The following is a 13,843-nucleotide window of genomic DNA, read 5'->3' on the forward strand; positions in this document are numbered from 1 at the left end:
ATATCTGTTCTGTGGCACGTCTATGCTTTCACCCAAAAGTCATTTGTATTTATTTTCTTCTGTTTGTTTATAGAAACAAATGTAATACAAATATTGTAAAAGGGTTCAAAATGTACACTTCTCAAATTATAAAAATGTGGACTACCTATGTAATAGACAGGAAGCTACGTTAAATCTGATACATCTCAGGTCATAAGGAGCAACCAGGGAGAGTTCTCAGATTCTAGGTGCAGAGACCTCTCTGAGATACGCCTCATACCTCTTGCCGGCAAGGACTGTCTTCAATAGCTTCCAGTTTTCATCAACTCTATCTTCCCACAGATCTGGATCTTAAATATTTCCCCCTTGTCTTTCACACAGTGCTGAGACCTTTGCACATCATCCATGTCCACCCCATCTTAAAACTATCAAGGCACACTCTTAATTCACGTGTTCATTACGTTTCTCTTTTCATAAAAGATGCATTTCCCTAATTTTATTATCTGTTTTTTTAAAATCTTTATTTGCAAGGTATGGTCCCTGCGTGACTAACGGACTGAAGGAGTGAAAATGGTTGCAACTGGGGAATTTTTAAGTACATGAATTCAAATCCTTGATTTCTCAGGTTTTAGAAATACCCAGATGGATGATATGTTTTATGAGCTGTGTCATACCATGCAAATGTGCTTTTAAAGTTGTAATATTACTTTTTAAGAGTACATTTATTGTGAGATCGATTAACTTCAATGTTTAAGTATGTGCTTTAAAGGCGATGTTCAAATATGATGTTCCTATCACGAGAAAGGATCAATATTTGTGATTTTATGAAAATGATGTTTTCAAAAGAAAACTTCTCAATAAATTGATATTTCTGTAGTCTTGCCTTGAAGAATCAAAAACTGCAATATCTTTAGTCAAACCATTTAAAAATCAGTAATTGTTAAACTTGACGATTTAGAATGAGGTAAGCATTCTTCCTTTTAAAAAGTGCAAATGTTATTCATGCTTGCTTAAAAGTCCAGGAAACCAAGACATAGATTTTGCATGTTACACCAATGTCTGAAAGAAATCCACAGATGTGCAATTTGCACGTCCCAGCATACACCAGCTAAGTGTCTCCAGTTAAGAGGAACAGCATTATGCTTGAGATCTAACAATCAGTGCTGCTAAATGCATTTCAATGAGGAGTCAGGCCCCTCCACATTTCCGGTTCGTATTGCCACTATTTTAGAATATTTTATGTTGGAATGTGCCAAGGCAATACACACTGATTATACAATAATGAGTTTGCACCTTTTGCAGTTGTGTTTCTCTTGAGATTACCTAGAGTAGGCATATGTGACTTGTGTATTCATTGGTGCATCTGGGTCTATAAATCCCTTCCCATCGAAATGCATGTTGTTCCCACACCCTTGCATAGTTTTCAATATTTAAAAAATATATTTTTATTTGTGTTCATAGTTAGAACAAAAGGACCGACCTTAATGGACCTGTTTTCGTTCCAGCTGCCACTCTAAGTGTACCTTCAAATTTCGGAACTTCTCTGCCTTAACAGTAATCCTGTTTATGTGCCACAACTTCTGGCCTCTCAGCCACTGTATGGACGGCAGTGACAGGCACAATATATGAAAAACCCAAGTTTGGACGCATAAGAATAGTAGGGACCAGCGTGCATCTGTTGCACTCCCAGCTTCCTCACCAGGGTATTGTTTGTTGCAGGTCAGCAACATGATAGTAAATTGATGTTAATGGTCTTCTGTTCAAAGTACACCTCCTCAACCAACAACATTCGCTTTTCACCCCAAACATTCTCTAACACTTCTTTCACATTTCTAGCATCACCACAAAGCCATTCAAGCTCTCATCTAGCCTTGTGCCCCTATTTAAGGACACTTACACCAATAGCAAGGGATCTCTACATAGACACACTTGAACTGCGTCTTGTTCACCCTTGTATTCTACACGTTTTTGTTGTTTCCTGCAAGAACCTTCACTGCAGATCAGTGCATATCTTATACCCATGAATGGTGGCACTGCAGGAGAGATTAGGATCCCCCATCTCCCTCCCCCTTCCCTTCAGCTGCAACAGTAAAAAATACATTTTAAAAAAATAGGTTTGAACCAAAGGTTCCAGCCCCACCCAAATGATATCAAGTAAAGCAGCGACATGGCATGCGCGCACAACGTCAGTACACACGCCACATATGAGCTTAACAGCGTTAGAATATGGATGTTGATCCCCCGGATAGGGAAATCAAAAGTGGACTAGAATAGTAAAGCCCAATCTATAAGCATGGGAGCTTAGTAGCCATCTTTGAGCGGATATTTTCCAAGTAAGTGTAGTAATAGCATCCATATACGGGGACCAGTGACATTTTATTGAATAATAAAAATTCAAAAAGGGAAGCTTTTAAATATCTGAAAAATAACTCTGATATTATTTCTAAAAAAAATTAAATGTTTCCAACATCTTTTGTTCTAACATCTGGCAATATCCGAGTTGTTAAACATAAAAGAAACATCAGGTGTTCATGTTTAGTAAAATGATGATTGACTGTGTGGTCAGTCATCAGACACAACTACCTTATCCCACTTCTGTAAACCAAATAGTGCGTGGTGTGTGAAACTGTTTCCTAAATGGCCCCTTCATTTGATTTTTCGATTAGTTTCCATAATATTGGAAATTGCTTTGCCAAGATGGCCGGCATGCTATCATGGGATTTATCATTCCATTCCTTCTTCATTTCCCCACCCTTGGGGACACCTCCAACATTCCCTTTCCTGGTCGGACTTTCTCATCCCTGGGCTATCCTGCCCAACATTCGCACCTCTGACACACAGAGTCCTTATGGTGTCTACTGCTCACCCACACCATGTTCCCAAGCAACCCTAGCCTGCTCCTCCTTACAGCTAGAAGTGGTACTCTGGCAGGACTTGCGTGACCTTGGACGACGCCGGAACTCGTCTTCCTGTGGTATGCACTCCAGATGGTCTCCACCAGAGCCACGGGAGTGATACGGTTTAGGTGGCAGTGCAGGGGGATCAGGAATATCTAGGGGAAGAACTCCTGTGGGTGCTGAGTGGCTTCGGCAGGGTGGTGGCTTCATTGATTCTAGGACATCAGGCTCAGACAGACTGTAGCGGACAGGAAGGTAGGCAGTCTCTAGGTCTTCCTCTGTGTTCCAAGCCTGGCTAGGGACTGAATCCATGGTGTCTGTGCGTGGTGGAGGCTCCGAAGAATGGCCAAAATTGCTCTCGCTCAAGGATGACACACCACTGCTGGCACTCCCTGATAATGTAGAGTTACTTCCATCAAGACCAGACTGGGGACTGGTAGGCGATGCAGGGATGGGGTGCAGGGGTGACTGTTAAAAGAAGACAGAAGTGTTAAATCTTTTAATATGAAAAGAGAAGTGACAGCAAAACAGAAAATTAGAGGACATCTTGTTTAATCAGGAGCACAAATGTAGACAGATGAAAGAGGAGGAGGTATAAGAGTCTAGGAAAAGTAATTTAAATAGGCATAATATATAAATACATTGCTATTGTGGATCTGTAAGGGGAGAGTGGAAAACTCGAGAATGTTGCATATATGAGAGCTATGGAGAAATAAAAGGACATAAGTGTGAGATGGGAAGTATACATTATTTCAGGAAGAGGGAAAGATAAAGCCATGCAAGAATGAAAGTCATAGTGATACACTTGAAAGGGACTGTATGGAAAAGATACAAAGAGAATAATACAGCATAAATATGAGTGCACAAATACATTACGCACAATTGCATGAGTTGAAAAACACCAACACAAGGCAGGGTGTGATTGGAGAGAGGAAACCAAAAGAATCCAAAAAAGTATATAAGGAATGTAATGCTAAGCTTAAGTAAACAAGACTTAGAAAGTTATTTTGACGGCAAGGGGAGTCAATGAGAGAATAGAATGTGGAAATAGCTGAGAAAAAAAGTAAAGGAGAACTGCTGTGATAAATGAACAAATATTTAAATTGAGAGGGATTATAAAAAGAAGCAATAGCAGCATTGTTTAGAATCACGATAAAAGTGGATACATAAAAATTGTCTAGAAAATTGAGGAATACAAGTAGAAACAAAATAGGGCCATATTTTGTCACAGAAAATTTCATTCAACCGGCATTCATGAAGCAGCCTAATCTTAGTACTTATACAGTAGGTTTGATTTCTTTCACTACAAATACAACAGCTGTAGTAATAGAAAACAAAGCTATTGCCAACTTTTTGACATAATAGAAAAAAGTAATCAATTGGAAAATGTCAAGTTCCACAAATTAGTATGGAAATCTTATCCAATAATCAGATATTTGCTGTCATTTTCAGCAGAATATGTACTTTTTGGTGAATTGTGAAAATGTATATAATCATGAAGGGCATTGATTGTTTCGGGTGATTTTTGTCTGCCGCCTACAGTTTTTCCAGTCCTTTACATCAATTTAAAAACCTGCCTTTTAAATTGAAACATTCTATCAAATTTATCTTTACTTGTTCATCATCAGACGCAAATAAATTGCAAAAGTGAATCTATTAAAAAGCTATAAATACCTTTTAAAACTGTTACGGTTTGTGGTTTGGTAAACCAATAAATAACTAAGGGGCATATTACCAACAAGTAGCGATAATTATCGCTAAATAGGCTTAGCGATGATTTTTTTATCGCTGCTTATCGCTGGATATGTTAGCGGAGAAAACATGCTATTAGCAACGTTTTTCTCCATTGTGCTAAAATATCCAGCGATCGCAGCGAAATGCGTGAATATCGCTGAGAAAACAGCGATATTCACGCATTAGCGACGAAATGCTCTTAACCATGTTATCCACCTCCCATTGGATAACATGGATAAGAACTGGTCTGAGCAGGCGTTGGTTTTTGGCGATAGCGGGAATATTTCCATCGCTACGCCTGCCTTGCTAATAGGCGATAGCAACGTTAGCGACTGCTTTCAGTCGCTAACAGGTTGGGCACGCCCACTTTGCATGTCATTAGCGATAAATATCGCTGACATGCAAAGCGGGCCCCAAACCGCTCGCTATTGCCTAAAAGCTGTCGCTAACATCAGTTAGCGACAGCTTGCTAATAGAGCGATAGAATTATCGCCGCTTAGCGGCCGAAAATGGCCGCTAAACCGGCGATAATTGCCTATCGCCACCCTTGGAAATATGCCCCAAAGAAACTTGCTTGTGACCAAAAAAACATTGACGTTATTTGATTGTTCCTTAGGTAACATGTATATTTTCGTTATACTTTGGACATGTCGCTTTTAAATTTATAAGGGTTATTCAGGAGTTTTACAAAGGTTGTATATGACTGTTACAAAACGCTAACTTCATTTGTTTGTTTAGACGGGGTTTGAAAAACGTATGCAACTTTTATTTACCCGTTCCCTAAAAGGCAGATTAACCTGTAAAAAATAATTCAACAAGCAATCCAAAATTCGACAGGAATTTTCTGGAAAAACCTACTACTGTAAAAGGGTGTAAAATGTTAAAAAAAAATGGAAATAATTAAACACACCACAAAACAAATTTGTAAATATTCATACTGTTTGTAGCATTAATAATGTCCTATCACATGCCATTATGTAACATTCAACCATGTTTTCTTTCTTATGCTAATATTGCTCACAATATGTGCCAATATCTAATGTTGACGTGCACTATGTTTAACACTCGACATTTGAAGTTGTAAGTAAGCTTGCTCAGTTGAAAAGTTTACATCTTAGAAAGTCATAAAGACCACCACCTTGACCCTGTGAGATCAGCTAGTCATCTTCTACGCATTTTGTGAATATTGCCCCAACACAAACTCTAGAACCCTATGTGTGTCATGGTATAAATTTAATTTCAAAGGGAACCCTGGCCAGTTGACTCTTCGATTCGAAGACTCCAAGGGCCTCATTTATGAAAAGTGATGCGTCGCTGCGTGAAAACAGCGATGCGTCACTTTTCACTGCGCCCCCCGTGCGACACCAATGATGCGTCATATTTACAGTATGACGCATCATTGTGCAAGGAGTTACAGATACGTCAGTATTTCTGACGTATCTGTAGGCGCAAAAGTGACGCATTGCTGGAATGTGCCACAAAAGTGACGCAACTCCAGCAATGTGGGCCTCATTTATGAAAAGTGACGCATCGCTGCGTGAAAACAGCGATGCGTCACTTTTCACTGCGCCCCCCGTGCGACACCAATGATGCGTCATATTTACAGTATGACGCATCATTGTGCAAGGAGTTACAGATACGTCAGTATTTCTGACGTATCTGTAGGCGCAAAAGTGACGCATTGCTGGAATGTGCCACAAAAGTGACGCAACTCCAGCAATGTGTCCTTTCACATGGGGCAAGCCCCATGTGAAAGGGCCTGCGTCAGTCTTACTCCTGCTGTGAGTCAGGCGTAAGAAATTGACGCATTTGAGTCCTAGAAGTGGCGCAGTGAAATCTTATAGATTTCACTGCGTCACTTCTATGACCTTTTCTTGCGTCAGAACGCCCCCCTGCATACATTATACCTTGCGCAGGTATAATGTGGCGCAGGGGTTTAGAAAGTGACGCATCTACCTATTTATTTATTTATTTATTTATTTGATATACATAGCGCACTATAACCCAGAGGTCTCTAAGCGCTTTGTCAGGGTCCGCTAGGCAATACATAAGGATACATCTGGTTGCAGATTAAAGACCACCCCACGCTTGCTGGAAGAGCACAGTTTTTAATTTCTTTCGGAAGGACATTAGATTAGTCTCATTCCGCAGTTCCAGTGACAGTTTATTCCACATAGCTGGGAGTGTGTGTGAAAAAGCACGCCCACCCACCGTAGTCAGCCTACAGCGTGGCTGAACAAGAAGGGTGGCTTCTGCAGATCTGAGCACCCTCCCCGGTTTGTAGAGAGTCAGACGTGATTTCATGTAGGTGGGCGCCTTACCATAAAGGGATTTGTGAACTATACATAGCCCCTTAAACATTAGCCTCTGCTTAACTGGCAGCCAGTGTAGTTCACGCAAGAGGGGGATGCATGAGTGTTCCTCGGCTTTTTAAAAATAAGTCTGGCGGCGTCATTCATGACAATCTGCATTCTATTTAAGAGTTTTTGTGGTAGTCCTATGTACAACGAATTGCCATAGTCCAGCCTAGCCAAAATCATAGCAGAAACCGCACTCCTCAAGGTGGAGAAAGAAAGCAACGAGGAAACTTTCCTAAGTTGTCGGAGGAGGCCGACACAGGTGCCCACCACAGCTGTAACTTGCTTTTTCATGGACAGTTTACTGTCCACATGGATGCCCAGGCTCTTGACCACTGCCGCCGGTTCCGGGGGCATGCCCAGCTCCCTAGGCCAAAATTGATCACTCCAAGGGTTGCCAGCGATGGTGATTGGCAACACCTCGGTTTTGTCCGGATTGATTTTTAGGGAGTTCCCGGACATCCAATTAGCTGTACTTCTCAGAATGTTTTGCAATCTAGCAAAGGCATCCTGGCTATCATCCAATTGAATGATAATTTGGGTGTCGTCCGCGTAGTTATATACCTGGCAGTTCATTTGATTAAGCATTAGAATCAAAGGCTGTAGATATATGTTGAACAAAAGGGGTGACAGAGCAGACCCTTGCGGAACTCCGCAGGTGATCGAAGTTGCGGTGGATAACATGTCACCTAATTGCACTCTCTGCATCCTCCCTTGAAGAAAGGATGTGAACCATGCATGTGCTGTGCCCTGAATGCCGAATCCCCTCATCCGTGACAATAGTTGTTCATGACACACAGTATCAAATGCCGCGGAGAGGTCCAGCAGCACCAGGGCACCCGGATTTTTCTTGTCTGCTCTGTTCCTAAGCTCATCTACAATCGACAGCATGACAAGCTCCGTGCTATGATTTGCACGGAAGCCTGCTTGATTCGGCTCTAACAACATGTTGCTTTCCAGGTGTTCCGACAAAGCGGTAAGGACGTGTTGCTCCAATACTTTCGCCAGGAACGGTAGCTGGGAAATTGGTCTGAAATTTTTCAGACATTTCACGTCCGCCCCCGTTTTTTTTAGCAGGGGGATCAGCCGAGCTTCCTTAAAGGAGGTAGGCACTTGTCCAACCTGTAAAGAAAGGTTTAGAAGACTCAGCACATCTTTCTCTATACCAGGGAGTGCAAGTTTAAACACCTCAGGTGGACACGGATCCAACCTGGAGCCCGACTTAACCCGCCCCATAAGAAAAGACAACCTCTCCTTTGTAATCCAGGGTAAAGTAGATAATAAGGTTGTCGCTGGTGTTCTGACTGGAATGACCAACGGCGGGCAGTCAATTTTGGGAGTCGCCGTAATTTCAGTGACCAGGTCAATAATTTTGTTGGTAAAAAAGTCCTGGAATATTTGGCAGTCTTCCTGAATAAAGTCCGGAGTCTGTGCCTTGTTTTTCCTGAGTTCCGTAAGGACTCGGAAGACTTCTTTCTGGGGATTCATAGCAGATGTAATCCTCTCCTCATAAAACTCGGACTTTCTAGCTATAATTGCTTGCTTATAGCTAGCGAGAGCCAGTGTGTATCTGCTCCGAGAGTCAAAACTATAATCCTTGCGCCAGGCTCTTTCCAGTTTACGTAGCCCACGTTTCTTTCCTCTAAGTAGTTCATTATACCATGGGGCCCCTCGTCTTCTATCCACTAGGTTCATCCTGCGGATTGGTGCTACTCTGTCCGTGGCCTTAGTGAGTTTATCCATGAGTTCCCTACAAAGGAGCTCTGGATTATCTGTCCGGTTATTAAGGGGGGGTTGGTTCGAAGTAGATGTACCATTTTGTCTCCATCGATGTTATTCCACTTCCTAACTGCCTTCCACCCTCCTCTAGTTGTTATTATTTGTTTGTCCACTAGTAGCTCACCTCTCACCAAATGGTGATCGGACCATACACATGGCTGGGCCGTTGCCGCGCCCTGCGCAGGGACTGTCATCCATACCAGGTCTAGGGCATGTCCCTTAGCATGTGTTGGACCCTTTACTTGTTGAACCAGATCCAAAGAGGTTAACGCCTCCTCAATCTGTACCGCCTGAGCATCTTTCGGGACCTTCTCCCAGTGATAGTTGAAATCGCCCATTATCACTACTTTATCATATCTCGAGCGGATGTCCTGGGCCAATCTTATGAACAAGTCGGGAAAATCTGGCGAAGTCCACGGGGGGCGATATACTAACAAAATAATCAGGCAGTCAGTCCCTAATTTCAGCTTGACACCCATCACTTCAGCGCCAGCCAAATTTTCGGTCAAAAACCTTTCGCCCAATAGGCGTGAGCCATACAGAAGGGCCACACCTCCCCCTCTCCTAGCTTCCGTTCTATTATGGAAAAGTGCCAAGAAATCAGATGGCAGAGAAGCTACGAGATCCGGCATTGAGGAATCTTCTAGCCATGTTTCAGTTATTCCTAAAAGATCTAATTCTCCTTCTTCCAGAAGGGAAAAAACCTCTAAGTTATGTCGTTGCAGGGAGCGTGTGTTAAGAAGACCATAGCGTAGGCTTTGGACCTTGGCAGTATCCTTCCGACCTAGGTGGGAACTGTGGGCAATGAGCAATCCCTCCTGCTCGAGAATAGCTGCACATCCTTGACTGATAGCAGTATTAGTATAATTCAAAGCCCCTAACTCACCGCTCGTGTAGGTAATACGCGGGCCAGGGGTCGTGGCCCCGGGTCCCGTCTGGTCACGGATGGGCACAGATGGGCTTGCCTCTGGCGAGCCTCCGGCGCGCCCACGTCGCGCCCGCTGCGCGCTTGCATGGGGGCAGGTTTAAATGGCCTCGAGCGTGCGAGGTCGTCAGGCAGCAACTAGCCTGTCAACAAAAATGTCGTCCCGACCCGGCACTTCCTCCCCCAAGATGGCTCCCACCCCAAAGATAGCAACTAAAGACCCGCTCAACAGCGGTGTAGTTTAGACCTAGATGCGTCACTTTGTAAATTTGGTGCAACAAGGCACATTTTTTACGTTGCTGGTGCGTCACAAAAAGTGACGCACCAGTGGCGTAAAAGTGACGCACAGCCTCAAAAATGAGGCCCCTAATTTTTCTTTGTCCATAATGCTTTCAGTCTCAACAGAAACCTAATGGGAAGTTTCCTTTGACAACAGTCCGGAGTAGTTCTGAAAATCTCTGACAGTCCATATTTTCCTTGAGTATTCATCTTCTTTCATGCTTTCTGATTTAGAGTCTAACTAGGCCAATTGGACAATGTCCATGAGATGATATGCATGTAAAACATGGGGGCATATTATCAAGCCTGGGCGAAAAAATTATTGCCGCTTTATCGGCCGAAAACTGCCAATAAAACAGCGATAATGGGCTTGATAATATGCTCTATGGAATTCCAATCGAAGCCCATGTTCGATATCTAATATGGGCTTCGATTGGAATTCCATAGAGCATATTATCAAGCCCATTATCGCCGATTTATCGGCCGTTTTCGGCCGATAAAGCGGCGATAATTTTATCGCCCAGGCTTGATAATATGCCCCATAATATTTTTTCGTCACAGGCGAATCTATCACTGTGGGCAATGCACTCTTCCTACATCAACAACAAACATGAACATTTGGAGGAACATTTATTCACTTACTCTAACCTTTTTTGAAAGTAGTGTTAGGTGTGCGAACAAAGATGGAAATACCTGCCAAGCTCTAAAATATTAGAACTCTATGGATGCTAACAACAGTTTCAATGATCACTGCTTATGGCCCATCTGCACACACCCATTTAGTTACCCCCAACCCTGCATTTAGAACAGATACAATTCCACAAATCCTAATTTTAATTTTGTGAGAAAGGAAGTGGATTTTTATTAATTTTACAAACAGATATAAATCATACGGTTACTATATCGGCCCCATAAGGGCCGCGCATTTGTGCGCAGGGTGGTTTTTACAAGTAATACAACCTCTTTTAGGCCTGTATAACCTGCAAAATCCTATATCTCAGGTGTATTAATATTCTTACCTCGTCTCACATTAGAATCAATGTCAGTGCGAGCCCGCAGCATATTCGGTCCAAGGGGCCCATATTCTTTTGTGTTTTTGAGCACTCCTCTGGATTTGTATACCAGTTCTTCCATTGCTGCACACTGGTCCATGCCCCTGATCCATTCATCCAATGGAGGGCCCTCTTCCCTCTCCCATGCCTGGCCAAATCTCTTGCCCACCAATTGGGCCACCGCAATGAATGAGCATTAAGAATGAGACCCCCTCAATGTGTCCATGCTGCCCAGCAGTGGCATTTTGGGGACTACAGCTAATCGCCTACTTACTACACACTCAACAATTCCATTGACAACTTTCCAGTAGTTCTGCGCCTCTGGACAATCCCATATCACATGGTAAAATGAGCCTGCAGAGAAGTGGCAGGTAACAGTACTCGGGAGCTCTGGCATGCACAATCTGCCATAGTAGGGCAGGGGAATAATAAATCAGTTTAAATATGCCCCCGTTTTCCTCGACCACAAGAAAGGTGACTACAGGAGTTCCACAAGGTTCCACTCTGAGCCCCCTTCTCTTCAACGTTTACATCACACCTCTAATCTATCTGGCGGAGGAGCTGGGAGCGAATATCATAGCTTATGCTGATGATACTCAGCTCCTCTTTACATGGAAAGAAAAAGATTTGTCCCCGGACTTAGCCAAAAATTGCCTTTCTGCCGTTTTTAGCTGGCTTGCAAGGGCTCAGCTCAAATGCAGGACAAGTCTGAGGTTCTTCTATATGGGTCTTTTCCTTCCCATTTCAGAGATGACCTTTGGCCTGCAGACTACCCCAGGCCAAACTCAACAGGCAGTCCAGTGAAGAATCTGGGGGTCTGGTTTAGTGAGGACCTCAGATTCTCACCGCAGATAAAAAAAAAACTGGCCGGAGTGTGCTTCGGCACACTGAAATCACTTAGAAATTTCCTGCCACTGCTACCCAGATCGGCTAAGGAAATGGTGACTCATGCCCTCATTTTGTCACATTCTGATTACGTCAATGCTTTATATATTGGCCTTCCCGGATACCAGCTAAAAAAGCTGCAAACTATTCAAAATGCAGCAGCAAGAGTGTTGTTGGACATCCCTGGCAGATCAAGTACAAGGCAACATCTCTGGGACTTGCATTGGCTCCCTGTGGTGCAATGCGTTTTGTTCACGGCGTCCTATACATATCTGAGCCGCCATATCTGAGGAGATGCTTTGACTTCTATGCGCCCCACAGACATCTGAGATCAGCAGCACAATCCCTTGCAGTTATCCCCCGCTTTCGCTTCGCTCGAGCGGGGGCAGTTCTCTTTACTTCAAGGCGGCCAAAGCTTGGAATGCCCTTCCATATGAACTGCGAAACACTCAGGATCTCAGGTTGTTTGAAAAGTAGTTAAAGACCTTGCTTTTTAACTAACGTACAGACCCTCCTAACGCCTTTTCTCCTGTCTCCTGTAGTTGGCTCTCGCGCCAGGACACTCCTGAGTATTTGTGCGCGCTATAAGTGATGAATAACATAACATAACATATTCAAATTGTATGAGGTGGAATCACATGGAAATTCCTAGCAGTTTAGGGTTGTATGACGTTACAATGCATTCAGTTGCAAAGCATGCCTTTACCACGCATGGTTACAATGCGAATGCCTTCACCACACTTATCTTTTACCACGAAAATGCCTTTAACACCCATACTTTTAAAATGATTTTCGTTGTTAAACTACGCATGTTAATGGCATTTTCATGTTAAAGGATATCTCCAATCCCTACAAATTAAATCTAAAAATGAACACTTAAAATTTACCCCTGCACGACATGACACCCTCATTCCCCCTTACCTCTTCACGTCCTCTCCACTCCAAGCACTTCCGATATGCGTTTCATGTCGTAAAGAGGAAGCGGAAGTGTCTTTCCATTTCCTCTAACGACACCAATTGCCTCCACATTTCTTTCTTCTTTAACTGAAAACGACGGAAACAGGTGCGTTTTTTTTCTTCTTTTTTTGGGGGGGATTGGTGGGGAGACCCCCCAAGCCCCGCCTTTTTTGTAACCTTCAGCACACATGCCTTTACTACGTATCTCGTAGTAAAGGTATGCATGGTAAAGGCTATTCGTGGTAACCACGCATGCTTTGTAATGCATGCGTGTTTATGGTTATGCGTGGAAACAGCGGCGTTGTAATGGCCGCTTCTCGCAGTTTAGGTGCCATTTTAGCCTCGGCCCACTCCTTGTCATCTAGGGCTCGCACATCTGTCTCCCACCTCATCCTCAGGTTTGTCAGGTTTGTCAGGTTTGTCAGGGGTCTGGTGTATTGGTTACTAAGGATTTGTATAGTGGGAGATGGCACCCTTTCCCAAATCCTCAGTTATAAGTTTACACTCTAAGGGGTTACACCAAGGAAGTGCTCTCAGTTTCTCCCTATAGCCTTTGAGGGCGTGTCATGGTTGTACTTACTGGTAGACCTTGGAGGAATGGAGGTGGAATTCTGTTGCCAGTTCCTGAATTGATCTCACATGACCGTCTCCCAGGCATCTCCGGGTGTGGAGATACCTATAAGACCCAAGCTGTGGAACCCCGCTAAACCCACTATCTCTGACAGTCATGTTCCCTGCCACAGGGGAGTCGCCTCTGTGATGGTGCAGAACCATTTCATTTGGCGGAGAGCTGCATACCAGCATGTGGACGTGGGTGACCCAAGTTAATAAGTAAAAGAGGAACTTGTTCTAAAGCAAAGCGAGTATGCTGTGTGGTTGAAGTATGTCTAACTCCAGTCTGTGGGTAGGGTCGCCCATGTCTGCTTGGATAGTCATTGATATTGACTAATTGTGAGGCCCAATAATACAATCTTACATTTGACCAGTCCAGACCTGCCT

The 13,843-nt window shown here is 43.4% G+C and overlaps 1 protein-coding gene across 1 annotated transcript in view; it reads right to left on the bottom strand.

The window, feature by feature from the left end:
- Positions 1–489: 489 nt before the first annotated feature.
- The window catches only part of DOCK3 (dedicator of cytokinesis 3), a 1,382,531-nt gene continuing 1,369,177 nt past the window's right edge, over positions 490–13,843 (bottom strand). The window contains exon 53 of the mRNA XM_078661294.1: positions 490–3,344. Within this exon, the coding sequence (XP_078517420.1) occupies positions 2,835–3,344 (510 nt within the window). The 3' untranslated portion in view covers positions 490–2,834. The remainder of the gene's footprint in view (positions 3,345–13,843) is intronic.

This window comes from Lissotriton helveticus, chromosome 9 (genome assembly GCF_964261635.1).
Source record: "Lissotriton helveticus chromosome 9, aLisHel1.1, whole genome shotgun sequence".
NCBI classification, from domain to species: domain Eukaryota; kingdom Metazoa; phylum Chordata; class Amphibia; order Caudata; family Salamandridae; genus Lissotriton; species Lissotriton helveticus.